Genomic DNA, 15,540 nt, shown 5'->3' on the forward strand with positions numbered 1-15,540 from the left:
TCCCTGCCTCCCCTGATCCATCACAAGCCACCCAATACAGAGGAGGCAAAAATTTAATTCTAGTCTGACTAAAGGATTTTGAATCTTCCCAGAGCTGCACTCCACTGAGTTCATAATTTCCAACAGGATTATGAGATATTTTGGGACTCTCCCTGGCATAAGGTGGGGTGCCTGTGCCATTTCTGATGACAAGGACCACTTCCATTCCTTTTGGAATAGTTATTTCAAAGCTGTTTGAAATACTGTTTATAATTATCGGAACAGAGTTAAAAATAGAGAAAATTTTTCATAATTAGTTAAATGAAAGTATTTCCTACCAACTATTTCACACAAAAAAAAAGAAGCTAATGAACTAATGGAAATATCTCAAATTGTTATTATCAGGCTCTATTGGTAGTAATTATCATGTATATCATTCAAATTCTAATTTAAAAATTCTTTAAAAAATGCTGCAAATTTATTGTACAGATGATGAAGTTGAAGCCTTCCTTCTCCTGAAGGGAGAATATCAGGGATCTTCCCTGAAAACCAAGCTATGATATGTTTTCATGGGTTGCTCAGTTGACCTAATGAAAGTGTATTGAACTGTTTCTTTTTGGAAATACAAAGCAGGAACAAAAACCACAATGTAAAGCTACAAGTGCTCCTCTACTGCCACTGCCCTGCCCCATGTTCAGGCTCTTCCCTGGGCTCAGGTATAACTTTCTTTTCAGCAAAACCCCGTATCTTTGTGTGGATTCCTTGGAATTTCAGTCATAATGGTTTTGTCTCCAGTATATAACTCTGCCTGACACCTTTCCTCCACCTCCCAGACATTTTCAAGGAGGTCATCCCAAGCTCTTCCATCGACCTGCATTGTGAGGTTATCACAAAGGAGAGAAAAGTCCCACGTGGAAGAAATGTCAATTCCTTTCTTTCATCACAATACCAGAATTTCTGGGTTATTTAGAGACTTTCATTAGGTAGGGAAAACCAGTCCTTGGTTTCTCCTGGCTCCATTGTACATCTGTGTGCATTTCAGAAAGAGAATTACTGTTTAGTTTAAAAAGAAAAGGAAAACATGTAGTTTTGGTCTCTGCAATGGTATTTAGGGCTGTTTTCTTCTTTTTGTTTTTCTACAGTATATACCACTGCAAGTAACAACTTGCAAACACTCAAAAGCATCAAGGCTGGCACTGCTACCTCGCCCCCTTTTGAAATGCAGCTGACAAGATAAAAGTTGTGTCAGTCATAATTTGTTCTAGTTGTAGACACTAAGGCATAATATTTTAAGTTTTAAATATATCCTGGACCACGCAGTTTGATAGACTGACATCCAAGAACACTCATGCCTTCGAAAAATAAAAGAATCAATGTTTTTGAAAAACTTTACTCCTCTGCTAATGTTCCATGTCTAAAAGCTGTTTGTTTATAAAGATCTGATTCCCTGAAAACCATCCACGTCAAAAACCAAACAGCTGCAGAGATCAGTGAAAAACATTTTGAGAGGAGCTGTTTGTTATAAAAACCAGGGTATTGTAATAAGCATACCTTGGAAATACATAAAAAGTGGAGAAAAGCTCTAGTTCCCCCTCTGTGAAGCAGCAATTACTGCAGAGTAATGCTCTGGAGCCCCAGGCACAATGCTGCTATGTTGGGAAGCTAAAATAAAAATTTCTGTCCACATTTTCTGTGATGTTTTCTATACAGGCACCATAAACAGGATGAATGGTCTGGCACACGAGTTCCTCTCTGCAGTTTTACAGCCTGAGGTATATCAGCTGTCTAAGTGTGTAATCCAATTTCATAAAACACCCAAGAATTATGAAAGATCCAGCCTGCAGTTGTGGAAACTGGTGTGAAACAATTTAGGAAGCTGAGGCTGCTCTGGCTGTATTAAGGATAGTTATATGAACTATTGCAATGGCTTTTCCTTTTCCCATGTCTACCAGCAATAATCACAAAATATTTCCATTTACAGTACCTTGGATCAAGTACTTTTCATGCTTACTTGGTTTTGATTTGCTTAGGAACTCTTTGCAGGTTTTATTTAGAGCTTGCTTTAGTCAAAGTGAGTTTTCCTCTCAAGCTAACAAATCTTGGATCACACCTCAGCCCCCGAATTTTGGGAACATTGTCTGAATAATTCTAAAGAGAAATCTACATGCTTGCTTAGAACTTATTTTAGAAAGAAACAGGTTAACTGGTAAGAGAAAAAGGACTTAAGGAGATCAGAAAACAAGAAAATAAGGATGCTTCAGTTTTTCCTTTTCAAAGGATTTGTGCCATGCGTTTTGTTCAGCTGGTGCCAAACCACAGTCCAGGTTCTCTTGTGGAATGGATGTGCCAGACACAAACAGACAGACAAACAAAGAAAACAATATAGAAAAAACCAAAGCAAAATACCAAAACCCTCCACAACCAACCAAACCCCCCCAACAGTCTTTTAACCATCCATTCATTAAGTTTTCATTTCTTCAATCCAATGGTATTTATCAGGGCATTTGGTAACAGTTTATTTTGAATTTGACCAGGTACAGAATAGGCAATAGAAACCACTAATTCTATTTGAGAGAAGGTCAAAAGGGAGCAATTAATGCACACATCATTTCAGGTGACTTTGTGAGAGACAAGAGTAGACACAAAGAAACATTTTAGAGCAAATAACGGAGTTTTCTGGCCCAGGACAATCTCCCAGAAATCTCACACCAGGTTCTCAACAAATTCCTCTGTGACTCTTAGCCACTGCATCTCCCTCCCTCCTCCCATGGAACATAATAAATAATAATGAAAATAATTGACATTTTACAATAACAGGCCATCAAGGAGGCATCATATGCCTGAAAACATAGGTCCTTGAGTTCAAGACTAGGAATGTGTCCAGAGAAAAATTATTCACTTTTTTAAAGCTTCAATACCAAGTTGAATTAAAGTCTATGACCACTGGAGACACAACTTGGTACCAGAACAAAAGGACAGGTATTTTAGGGCTTAAATTCTTTGTGAATCCCCCCAGGTTTTGAAGAGCAATGATTGCTCTCCTAGGATATCTGCCTTAGTAGAAATCAACACCCTTTCCCCCTTTTAATACTCACATTTGTGGTGCCAGGCAGAGTATGTCTAGAAGGACTTTTTGATATGGAGCTATTCAGTGTTAATTCTTAAACCCAACCTGAGTGAAAAACAAGTGATTCCCCTCATTGCATCACAGGAGGAGGGAGAGATTGTATTTGGCCCAGGCAGCACATCCAGCTGCAGAGCATCTGTCCAGAGGGAACCAAGAACTGTAGGCTGAGATACGCATCAGCAGGACACTGCTTTTTCTTCCCCAAAAGCTCCTCTAGAATAAAGGGAAATAATGCACAACCCTCCTTTTCAAGCTGTTCCTTGGTGCAGTCCTTGCTTCTCTCAATACTCTTATCCCCAACAGGAAAATATCCATGCCTGTGCAGCCCCATCAGTCAAAGTCACTGTTCCTGTTGGTGCTCAACGAGACACTCAGGATTAATTAACACTCCACTGCAACCCTGGAACCCCTTCAGACTGCTGCCAGCATTGAGCTGATGGAGAAAAATTTGCTTAAATAGTTCCACTCAACTAACTATTGATAGGAAAATGATGAATTGGTGCCTCTTCTTGGCTTCCTCTTGCAGCAGAGAACATTCATATTTAATACACTTCCCTTCTTTAACCTGCACTACCAATTTGATAGTGGATCATTTATGGGAAAATATGGATGTCTAATGGATTTGTTTAGGTTTCTTTATTTTATTTGTCTCAGAGCAGACAGCACACTTAGCCCCAAATAGCAGTAAATTGAATATAAGATTTTATAGGAGCCTGAGGAAGATTGAGTTGTTTTTAGAAACTGGCACATCACTTGGACACATGACAGAGTGTATTATTTAAGTGTATATTATTGGGGTTCTGACTAATGATGTGATTAATTATACTGGATTAACAGCTCAGCCAGTGACTGAATATCTGTTCAAGTGTGGAACATCTACAGGGCCTTCTCTGTTTTTCTGGGGGCTGTCATTCCACCAAACCTATACCCTTTGACCCATCCAAAAATAGCCTAAATGTAGTGATATTTCATGGAAAGAAACAAGCCTGCTGAGCCTGCTGGAGGCTGCTGAAAGCTTGATTTGAAAGCTATGAGAGATACAGATAAATTCTTTCACAGGTGTTTTAACTATCACTGTTTGCATCTGAATGATCACTGAAAGCTTCCAAGAAACCTCCTCTAGAACTAACAGGCTAAGAAGCTCAAGCAAATCATCCAAATAGATACTACCAGGCTGAATAAATGCAATAGCAGCACAGAAGATAAAATTAAAAAAAAAAAACTAACTAAAGTAATATAGTTTAAAGAGTCCGCTTCAGACGCCTTGACCCTTATGGGCTTTCGGGGCTCCGGCGCGGTCAAGAGAGACCTCGCTGGCTCCCCGGGCAGGCGGTCCCGGTTCTCCAAGCTGCTGCCGGGCGGCAGTGAAACCCGCTTCAGGGTCGCCCAATTGGGTGGAGAGACCCTGGCGTGAAGGCCAGTGCCAGCCGCGCAGTGAGGCGAATTGGACCGAGAGCCCCTCGGAATAAAAGCAGTCCAGGCGGGTTGAGGACGAGCAAGACGCAGGTTTATTGGGAGGCAAAGCGGGGGAGGCGTGTCGCTCTAGTCCTCAGGGCGGCTCAGAGGGAGAGTCCCGGTGCTGAGCACGAAGGGGTTCCCTAGCAACCGAGGGTGCTGTGCTGAGCAGCCCCGAGCATGCTTGGGACATGACCTTTTAAGGCAAGCCACGGGGTTTCCCGGGGCGGAGAGCAGGGGCGGGACCAACTGGGTTAGGGAAGACGTCATCAGGGGCAAATCAGGCATAACTGGGGCGGGGAGTACAAGGAACCAATGAACGCGGGGCGGCAAGAGAACATTCTGGGGGTAGGCGGCAACAGGGGAGGAACAGGGGAGGGGACAGCAAGCTTTTAACGAATGAACTTAACACAAACTTTTGGAGGGAGGGAGAGTATGGCTTACAGCCCGGCCTCCTCCGAGTCCCAGGAGATGTTATCGCCGGAGGCATCCACTTCTACGGGATGGAGCTCCACGCTTTGGGACTTGGGATCGGCAGCCTCAGGCTGCCGTACTACTACACCTCCCCCTTTCTTTTTAAATAAAGACCGAAGATAATTAACTAAATACCGCTTAATAAGCGCAAAGGAAGCAATAATAAGCACGAGGGCAATTAAAACAATTAAACAGTCCTTAAGCAGGGTGGCTCCCCACTCTGGCAGTCCGAGTCCCTTCAAGACTTTGTGGGCCCATCCTCCCACGGTCGAGATTGTGCTGTTGATGATCCGGCAGACTCCATCGACAGTGTTCTCAAACCAGAGGCTTGACTCAAAGGTGATGTTTTGAAGTAAGGAGTCCATGTCTTGGAGCCTCTGGTGGATTGACCGGCTTCGGGAGGAGATGTTGAAGCAGCACATCCCTTCGAACTGCTGGCAGCCGTGGCCGTGGGCAAGAAGAAGGAAATCGATGGCCGCTCTATTTTGCAAAGTGGCCTGCCTGGTTAACTGCTCATCTTTTAGGAGGTCCGCAATGGCCTCTGAGGTCAACCGCGCCTGTTTCGACACCCAACATTCAAGGTTGCCAACCTCTCCTAAGGCCTTGGCTGCAGCGACCCAAGGCAGGAAGGCAGAAACTGCAATTCTTTTGCCTTTCGACCAATGGTAAATTTCGGTGCTGCAATCATTATCAATCGCACGATTTGGGATCGAATAGTTCACCCCTGCTGGGAGGTGGGTCATGTTGGGAGTCGACAGGGTCAGATGGCCAAATGTGCACAGGCCCCCCACAAGATGAGAGGGAACGCCTGCCCAGGCGCGCTCCCCGCAAATGAGAAAAAGTCCCTCGGGAAGCCGAATCGGGTGGGAGTAACGCCAATCCGGAGACGAAGGCGCTTTTACATGGGCAATATTGATGCACCAATTCTTTGCTTGATAATTTGGGTTGCCTTGTCTCAGCCCCTGGTATAATTTTCTGTCTGAAGGATACGGCGTCTGGTAGTCAAATTGGACGCACGCATTCGCCTTCAATGAGCCAATTAATTGAAATTCATGGGGCTCCTTGTCCATCTTCGGCTGATTCATAGCCCACTTCTGCCACATGAGAAGAGGGTTACGAATGGGAAGAGGGAGCTTAAACAATTGGCGGTCCTTGTAAAATTCATAGAAATTTCCTTTCAGATCAAATGTTGTTCTCCACAAGGAGACGAGGGACGGCGGGAAGGCATCTACCTGGACCGGTGCTCCGACCAAGGCGGACAAGAGCGGGTCTCGGACCGCATCAGTGGATAAACACAAGTTGTCGTTCTTCATTGCCTTAGCCAGGGTTACCCACATGTTTGCGGATGGCTGCCTCATGACCCACGTAGTCACGGGACGGCAGATGACAAACAGCAGCAAAGCGCAGGTGACTTGAGCGCACATCTTGGGGCTGCCAGGTGGGAAGCAAACAGAAACATATTAATTTAGGTAAAAGAGTTTGGGGGAGGGAGAGAAGGGGAGCAGGAAAGGCCATAGGGAAAAGGGGGAAGGAGAGTGGGAGGCTGGCTCAGGGTCTCTGCACAAAAGGTCCACAAGCGAGGTGGCACGCTTGTGGGGACGCGGACGAAGCCTTCTGGGCGACGGTGGTGGTGGAGTGGCGATCTTCCTTTTTCTGCGCCACTGCGCCTCTGACACTTCTCTCTTCGGAGGTCGTGGTGAAAGTGGACCTGCTTTGAGGAAAGGCTTAACAAATTTTCCTGGGACCCATCGCGGCCCTTCGGGGGTGGAGACGCAGCAATAGCCACGTCCCCAGATGACAAGGGGGAAGGGACCGACGATCTTGAGGGAGTCCGGTTCCTTGACCAGGACAAGGGGGCGCTCCTTCAACTTGGCTCGCTTGCTGTTTGCAAAATGGCGAACCACCGGGGGGTCTGGCTCCTTATCAGAGCAATTTAGGAAATTTAAAGTAAAAAGAGCTCTCGCTAGCCGATTTGTGGGAGACTCTGTTTCTGGTCCCCCCTTCTGTTGAAGAAGCACTCTCTTGAGGGACCGGTGGGCCCTCTCCACCAGGGCCTGATCCGTGGCTGAGTGGGGAATCCCGGTGGTATGGGAGATGCCCCACTGGAGGCGGCGATGGAAACCTGGACTGGAAAGACCCCATCTTGGTCCACTCTAGTCAAGGAAGGGAGGATGGAAAATCCCTCGGGTCCGATGTCCGCGTCTGGAAGGAAAAAAACAGTCTTATTAGGAAAATGGCAAGTCAGTCTGAGAATGAAAAATCCTTGTGCAGAGAAGGTGGTGTCATCCTCGACCCAGGCAGGGTGAATGTTGATGTAGTGGTCGTCCCTGAGGTCGAGGCCGGCCGGTGTCGTGCGACGCGAGACGGCTGGTATCTCGCATCGCTCTTTTAGTTTCCCTGGCCAGCAGGGGAAGGAAATGGGAGGGAGGTAGGGTCACGAAGGGAAGAAGGGGTAGGGAGCTGGGTGCGGGCAGGGGCAGGAGAACGGGAAAATTTAGGAATTTCCTCTGCGGATGTAGGACAGTCCGCTGCGTAATGTCCCCTTTTGCCGCAGCGATTGCATATGGTGTATGGGCTGCGGAGGGCCAGCGCTTGTGATGTATTTACGTTCAGTGCCTTGACGGCGGCCAGCCGCCGGCACACGCTGACCATTTGTGCAATAGTTGGTCTGGGATCGTGGGGAAGCGACAAGATGATTTCTTTACAAATCGCATTAGCACGCGTGATGGCCCCGTCCACCAGCAGCTGGTCCCGGATGGTGTGGTCAGGCACCTGGTGGTCGATTGCCTGCTTGAGTTTGTCCACGAACGTCGAGAAAGCCTCATCCGGGCCCTGGAAAATTTCTAAATAGGGTACAGTAGGGGCATCCCCTGGAGGGATACCAAGAAGGACCCTTTCAGCAGCACCGGCCAAGGACACGAGAATATCTACTGGTATCTCGTTGGCCTGTTTTTGGGGCTTAAAATAATCCCCTTCGCCCAACAATAAATCAAAGGTCGGACCGTTCGGTGTGCCGTACCCAGGAAGCAGTTGCTCTAAACCCCGAATTTGCCTTTTCCATTCTTCCTCCCATTCCTGGTATTCCACAGGAGAAAGAAGGCAGGACATAACCAATTTGATATCTGTGGGGATTAGAGGGACGCCCGTTAGTGTGGCGTGAAGAACTGCTTTAAAGTAATTTGAATCCCTGCCAAACTCCTTTTGTGTTTTGGCAAGGTCTTTGAGTACCGCACGATCGAAGGGTTCGTACCGTGGGCGATTGCCAGTCCATGAAACATGAACCGGGGCTGCGAAAGGTGCCTGGAGGTCTCCCGGTTCCGGTTTAGGAGGCTGCCCGTTCGGGACCGAGCCGGCGGGCGCACCCAAGATGGCCTCCTTCCGGTCAGGGACTGGTGGAGGACCATCCAAGATGGCGTCCTTCCGGCAAGGACCGGAAGTGGAGCCGTGGGAATCCGGAAGACCCACCTCCAGGGAGGGGTTTGGAGGGGGAGGAGCGCAGGGAGGGGTAACCGATTGAGGATCCGGGGAGGAGTCAAGGAATAGGTGGGGTTTAGGCGTGGGAAAGGAAGTGGGAGGTGGTTGGAAAAAGGGGTTGGACGCGGGGGCGGAGAATACTGAGGAGGGGGTGTGCCCGCACGGAGATGGTGAAACCGCCCAGGGGGAGGGATTAGGGTAGGACGGCGGGAAAACTGAGGGAGAAGAAGCGGGAAAGGGAGAAATGGGGGATGGGGAAGCCACGCGGTCAGCGCCATCTTGGCACTGCTCGCCGCCCTTTTGTGGTTCCCCGGGAAGGTTAAACTTAACATGGTGGGGTGCGCGGGGCACTACAGGGGTAGACTCAACTGGGAAAACGGGATTAGGGAAGGCAGAACTGGGGGTGCTTGAGAGGGGCGCGCGCTTTTCACCCTCCCAAGCGGGGTTAGAAATGACTGGGGGAGCGCCGGGAACTGGGTGAGAATCCCGAGCCCGCAGGCTTTCTGGGCTGCCTCGGTTGTCTCGTGTAGGATGGGGGCTAGGGTTAGTGAGGGATCGGAGAGAGGGGTTGGGGGAAACCGCACCGCTTTTTGAAAAGGAGGGACGGAGAGCTAAGAAAATTTGGTGAAGGAGGCTGAAAAACTGCGAGACCCTCGGATCATTCCAGTTAAAACCGGGCTGAAACATGAGGGCTCGCACCCGATGCCAAAAGGGATACGAGTTCGCGTCGGTGGGGGAAATATCAGGGATCTTGGAAAAAATAAATTTAACAAAACGCTTCAAAAGCAGGCGGGAAAAAGAAAATTCGGCACTACGTAAAAGGGTTTTTACATTAACATAAAATTCCCGCTGGGGCTTGGTTAGTTTTACACCCATAGCGTCCCTTTAAACGAGGGGATAAAACAAACCAACTGCTACCCGATAACCACGAAGGGAAAAATGAATAAAAGGAGGTGAGCCCAGGGACCCCTTCCCCAGCCCAACTCACCCGAAAACAAAGCGCGGTTGTCGGTTTCCGAGGCTCCGATGGGGCGAGGCAACGAATTTGTGAGGAGCGCACTCTTGAAATCAAGAGGCGCTACCACTCACGCGGCGGCGACGTCCAACGATGTCCACTCTTCACCTCAAAAGGGTGATGTGAGGTCGGAGGGTGACGTTGGGCGCCACTTAATATAGTTTAAAGAGTCCGCTTCGTGTGCTTAGTCCCTTATGGGCTTTCGGGGCTCCGGCGCGGTCAAGAGAGACCTTGCAGGCTCCCCGGGCAGGCGGTCCCGGTTCTCCAAGCTACTGCCGGGCGGCAGTGAAACCCGCTTCAGGGTCGCCCAATTGGGTGGAGAGACCCTGGCGCGATGGCCAGTGCCAGCCGCGTGGTTTGGCGAATTGGACCGAGAGCCCCTCGGAATAAAAGCAGTCCAGGCGGGTTGAGGACGAGCAAGACACAGGTTTATTGGCAAGAGAGCAAGCGGGGGAGGCATGTCGCTCTAGTCCTCAGGGCAACTCAGCGAGGGAGTCCCAGTGCTGAGCACGAAGGGGTTCCCTAGCAACCGAAGGTGCTGTGCTGAGCAGCCCCGAGCATGCTTGGGACATGACCTTTTAAGGCAAGCCACGGGGTTTCCCGGGGCGGAGTGCAGGGGCGGGACCAACTGGGTTAGGGAAGACGTCATCAGGGGCAAATCAGGCATAACTGGGGCGGGGAGTACAAGGAACCAATGAACGCGGGGCGGCAAGAGAACATTCTGGGGGTAGGCGGCAACAGGGGAGGAGACAGGGGAGGGGACAGCAAGCTTTTAACGAATGAACTTAACACAAACTTTTGGAGGGAGGGAGAGTACGGCTTACAGCCCGGCCTCCTCCGAGTCCCAGGAGATGTTATCATTGGAGGCATCTGCTTCTACGGGATGGAGCTCCACGCCTTGAGACTCGGGATCGGCAGCCTCAGGCTGCCGTACTACTACACTAAAGAACTAAAAATAATAAAAAAGCCCCAAAAACAAACTCCAAAATATCAAGTAATTTTACCACTTTTGTTATTATCACCTGAAAAGTGATTTTTAAAAATTAATACTACATCCAAACCAGTACCAAGAATTGCAACTCTGTTAGGTAATTAAATCACTCTGCAACTTTAAGTTTGGAACCTGTTTTTGCCCTTTTCTTCTGTGCATGCCCCCATCTGTGTCCTATGTCAACTCATGAATTTGGTATGTTTTAACAGTTTTTTTTCTTTCCTCTCTTCTGCATGTCTGCGGCAGGAGAGAGCAGAGGTGCCTGGCATTTAGTCAGGGTCAAACCCTGACAGAAGGAAAACTTTTTTTGGGGGAAAATGGCTGTCCTGGGTGGACAGTGTAATGAGAGTATTTTGTTGTCCTTCACTGAAAAGTTTGTTAGTCCTCCCTGTGCCCCTGGGATGGACTTGGCAGAAGAAAATTGGGATAGGGAGCGCTCAAGATCTGCAAATGAAATAATGCTGTCTTTTAAAGATTTGGTGAAAGACTTTTACTTTCAATTACATGTGGAAAATGAAAAAAGGCTTCAGTCCAAGGTGTTGCTTGCTCCCGAACACGATAATATCCAAAGGATTAATGCAGAGATTCGGAATGAGAGAAAGAATTTTACAGGGAGAACTGAGGGATGTAGAACACGCAAAATACTCTGAAACACAATCTTGTAACTCAGACATCTTGATGTGCTCAATAGGGTTAAAAGTAAAAGAATCTGCTCTGAAAAAGAGAGAAATACAACATTTGCGTTGACGTCTGATGACAAGAAATTAGCATGTTGACCCTTAATTTAAACTAGCAAGGGTCAGCAAACTGATAATAAATGGTGTCATGTATGGCCACAGGAATACGAAACCTGGCCATAAATCGGGTGAGACTGAAATCCATTCCATACCAATGAAGAGGGATGCTGAGAAGCTGAGTGGTGAGCAGAGAGTTAAAATCATTGTAGTAAACTGGACAAAATGTTTTCCATGAGGCTGATAAGTTTAATTCATTGCTCCAGGGAAAGCAGCAGAAGCCTGCTAAAAACCGTTAAAGAAACTCATCTTAAATGGCTAAAGCACTCCCTAATTCACAGGCTGCAACACTTGACCAAATTTTTACAAGCAGCCTTACACCCTCCACCAAACATGAAACAAATCAGAGGAGATCACTGCAAAGCAGCAAGAGGGAAGCAACACGAGCAGTGCAGCAAGCACTCCATGACATAAAAGTTAGAAGCCCAACTAAATGGTGCCAGCTTGATGCAGTTACACAGCTTGGTTTTGCACTGGAAGTTTGTGTTGTGTTCTTTTGCTAGAAATGCCAAGAACACATCTCCTCTGAAGATCAGACACGAGTCCCAGAGCAGGGAAGCTACCAGCAGAGAAAAATGGAGATGTGATGATCACTATTCACTGTAGCCCTGTCACCTCTGTGATAGATAAAAGAGGCTTCTTCTTCCTTTTAATAGTGGTTCACTAGTGGGCTACATTTTCTCTTTTCTTTTTATATGAACCTACCAACAGATGAGATGGAGCTGTGTGAGAACCAATGAAGTTTGTAATTGCCACTGTAATTGCTGGTCTTGTCAGTTTATGACTGTTTGTGACTTGTTTGTCTTTTCATTATAAGGGACTTGTTGGGAGACAGAATGTAAGTCAAAAAAATTTATTTTTTTAAATGAAAAAAATGGTGTAGGAAAATCTCCTTTGGGTGTATAATTTTTCTCAACAAAAACTTAAGACATCTTGGAAATCATGCTAACCTTCCCAGCTCTGCCTTGGGAGGTTTCACAGTTCTTCTGATTTGGCTACAGTCTTCAGAGTTCATAATGAAGGAACTAAGGAAAAAAATGGTGTAGGAAAACCTCCTATGGGTGTATAATTTTTCTCATCAAAAACTCAGACATCTTGGAAAGAATATTAACCTTCTCAGCTCTGCCTTGGGAGGTTTTACAGTTCTTCTGATTTGAGTACATCAGAGTTCATAATGAAGTAAATAAAGAAAAAAAAATGATGTAGGAAAATCTCCTATGGGTGGATAAATCTTCTTAACAAAAACTGAAACATCTTTGAAATAATGTTAACCTTCCCAGCTCCGCCTTGGGAGGTTTTACAGCTCTTCTGCTTTGACTCTGGTCTTCACAGTTCATAATGAAGGAACTAAGGAATTATAACACAACATAAAAAAAAATGATGCATGAAGAATGGTTGACTCCACCTTCCCCATCTAGTGTTGTCATTAGGCTCGTGGATGAGCAGAGTCTCTGTTGCTCCAAAATTTTCCTTGGGATCCACCAAGGCAGCAGGAAAGCAGGTCTGCAGCTGTGGCATGGAAATTGTCCTGCTGGGTGGGCTGTGCTGTTAATCTGTGATGCAGCAGCTCCCTGGCCCACGTGGGGCTGCTGGCAGAGCTGGCTGCTGCCTACTGAAGGCTCAGGTAGGCAGCTGAGCTGCCTGGCTGCACTGCCAGAGCCATCTCAATGGTGCTCTGCATCCCAGAGGGGCTGCTCAGCTGGAAGCTGCAGCACTTCTCCAAGGGCAGCGCCGTGAGCTGCCAGTGCAGCGACTGAGGCAGAAGCTGCCAGGCTGACACCACCACCATTTGGACCCAGCAGATGACTTTCTCCAGGTCCAAGAAGCAGCCTGTGCAGAGGGTGTTCAGCACGTATGAGCACTGCTCCAGGGGCAGCTGGCCAGCAGAGGGGTGCAGAAAGCAAATCTTGCCCAGCAGGTGCTCCGTGGGGCACTGGCACTCCAGCCCCACCCGGATGCGCCTGGTCTGCGGCTGCTCCGTGGTGTCCAGGCTGAAGGAGAGTCCGGGGGGTGGCCGCAGGATGACCAGCAGGCGGTAGGTGCTGCTGTTCTCCTGGGTGCTCCAGTCTTCAATGGTGGTGTCCGTGCCAGGGGCTGCGTGCAACTCCGGCATGAAGTTCCTCCTGGAGAGCACTCTGCAGACACCAGGGAGGTCGTCCACCAGCTGCTTCAGCACCTCCACGATGGGCAGGAACTGCTGTAGAATGGGAGAATCATGGAACAGGTGGGCTTGGGAGTGACCTTTAAAGGCCATCTAGTCTGACCCCCAGCAATGATCAGGGACATCCTTATCTAGATCAGACACTGCCAGCCCCGTCCAGCCTTATCCTGGCTGTGCCCACTGGGGATGGGCTGGGCAGAGCCAAAGTGCTGACACCCTGGACGTTCTCCTTCTGCTCACTGACCTCCTCACTGTCTCCCTTCTTTGTGCTGCTGGTCTTCTTGCTGCCAACCTTCTCCTTGGATCCCTCCTGCTCCTTGCAGCTGCCAGAGCCACGCTTCCCTCTCCTAGCCAGCCAGCAGCAGAAAGCAAATCTCTGCTGCTTCCTGTATCTGGCAGGGCTAAACCTCCATCTTTTGAGCAGCCAGAAGCCAACAAGGAGCAAAATCAGGTCAATGATCCAAAAGACACACTGCTGCTGCAGTGTAGCAGAAACCAGGCTTTCCTTCATATCACAGGTTTTGAAAATCTCTTGCTGGAGCCGAGTCATCTCCTCATGCAGATACTCCTCGCGCTCCTGCATCTGCTTCACTGCATCCGCTTCATTTTCAATGCCCACCTTCCCCGTGTGGGTGGCTAACAGGGCCAGGATGAGGGCAAGTGTTGGAGACATGGCCTGGTAGGAGAAAGGAGGCTCAGCAGAGCTGGCTGGGAGGGAGCAGAGGGCTGGGGGCACCTGGAATGTGCCCAGAGCCTCTCAGGGCACCTGCCACACTGAGAGCCCCAGCCCCTCTTCCTGCAGACCTGGGGACAGAGCCCTGCCCTGAGGATCCCTGATCTCACTCTGGGTTAAAAACCATCTGAGCATCTTTCCCAGCCCCATCCAGCCCAGCATTCCGATCCAGCCCAGCATTCCCATCCAGCCCAGCTTTCCCAGCCCCATCCAGCCCAGCATTCCCAGCCCCTGCGTGTGCACTCACTGCTTGCCAGAATCCAACTGACCAGTGATGTCCCTGGACACGGCTTCCAGTGCCACCTGTCCCCTGTGATGTCACAGCCAGCAGAACCATGGCACTCAGCTGCCAAGCTGGACATGCCTCTGGTCACAGCCCCCATTGTGACCCATCCCCTGGGATGTCACAGCCCCACAGCTGCACCTCCCAGCCCACAAGCCCCAGCCTTGGTCCCACTGCTGGGCTCAGCAGCTCCTGGGCATCCTCAGCCTGAGTGCAAACCCAGCCCCAGGAGCCCCAGGGCGCTCGGGATCAAGGCTGCAGACACCCAAAAGCCACAGCTGAAAGCAAATGGGGGCTGCAGCTGGATGTTCCAATGCTGAGCACCCCTGAGTGCCCTCTGGCTGAACCTAAACCTCACCTGCTGCAGCTTGAGGACATCTCCACTCCTCCCATCCCTTGTTTCTTGCAGAGGAGATCCATCCTCACCTGCATCCTACAGCCTATTGTCAGAGCCATTTGGAATTTCTCTGGAGCACCCAGCAGTGAACCAAAGGGCAAATCAGCACCTTCTGAGTGTTCCCAGATTTCTTATCAGTGCCCTGCTGCTCACTGGTGCAATGGCACTGCCGTGCTCCTGGGGACAATGGGGACGTTTTGCTCTCAGCATTTCTGCTTTGTTTATCTTCACCAACTTGCCACACTTGCATTTGAAATTGCTGAGGTTTACTTTTGGCAACACATGTGATTCTGTGCTTGACACTCAGGTGGTTCCAGTCTTTGGACAGTCCCCAGCTGACCTGAATTAAAGCATAGGGATGGTCCTTTGCTAGGAAAAACACTCCCTCTTTGCCCCCCCAAAACCCCCAAAATTGGGCTTTTGTAGAGTAAAAATTTCATAAAGCTCAAGATGATCTTATTTACGAAAACAAGAAAAAAAGAAGAAAACGAAGCCCCATGAAGGAACCATTATGTACAATCAAATTTCAAAGGCCTACAACTCTTGAAATTTCACTTTGAGTGAAATTTCACTTCTACCACCACCAACAAATACTAACAGCCTCAGGCCAACTCCTGACACATTGAACAGTGTGGAACATCCACCACACAGCCCTCT

General features: G+C 48.7%; 2 protein-coding genes across 2 annotated transcripts; both read right to left on the reverse strand.

Annotated features, from left to right (window-relative positions):
* Positions 1-5,001: 5,001 nt before the first annotated feature.
* LOC146424302 (uncharacterized) lies at positions 5,002-7,416 on the reverse strand. Its single transcript, XM_085042831.1, has 4 exons — positions 7,329-7,416; positions 6,599-7,100; positions 5,335-6,466; positions 5,002-5,253 (listed from the first exon to the last, which is right to left on the reverse strand). Exons 1-4 carry the CDS (start codon positions 7,414-7,416, stop codon positions 5,002-5,004), a joined length of 1,974 nt encoding a protein of 657 aa, XP_084898957.1.
* A 4,730-nt stretch (positions 7,417-12,146) lies between these two features.
* Positions 12,147-14,374, reverse strand: LOC146424303 (inositol 1,4,5-trisphosphate receptor-interacting protein-like 1). The gene is made up of 2 exons (XM_085042880.1): positions 13,763-14,374; positions 12,147-13,506 (listed from the first exon to the last, which is right to left on the reverse strand). Exons 1-2 carry the CDS (start codon positions 14,141-14,143, stop codon positions 12,919-12,921), a joined length of 969 nt encoding a protein of 322 aa, XP_084899006.1. The 5' UTR covers positions 14,144-14,374; the 3' UTR covers positions 12,147-12,918.
* Positions 14,375-15,540: the final 1,166 nt, after the last annotated feature.

Source organism: Lichenostomus cassidix, chromosome Z (genome assembly GCF_008360975.1).
Source record: "Lichenostomus cassidix isolate B80296 chromosome Z, HeHo_3.0, whole genome shotgun sequence".
NCBI classification, from domain to species: domain Eukaryota; kingdom Metazoa; phylum Chordata; class Aves; order Passeriformes; family Meliphagidae; genus Lichenostomus; species Lichenostomus cassidix.

Bases quoted from the DNA above. Each gene is read 5' to 3' on its own strand.
- LOC146424302 (XM_085042831.1), bottom strand. From the start codon at position 7,416: ATGCGAGATACCAGCCGTCTCGCGTCGCACGACACCGGCCGGCCTCGA. The intron at 7,101-7,328 runs GTCGAGGATGAC...TTCCCCACTCAG, and splicing joins TCAACATTCACCCTGCCTGG to CCACGGATCAGGCCCTGGTG. The intron at 5,254-5,334 runs GTCTGCCGGATC...GGACTGCCAGAG, and splicing joins TTGAGAACACTGTCGATGGA to TGGGGAGCCACCCTGCTTAA.
- LOC146424303 (XM_085042880.1), bottom strand. From the start codon at position 14,143: ATGTCTCCAACACTTGCCCTCATCCTGGCCCTGTTAGCCACCCACACG. The intron at 13,507-13,762 runs GTTGGCAGCAAG...CCCATTCTACAG, and splicing joins AGGAGGGATCCAAGGAGAAG to CAGTTCCTGCCCATCGTGGA.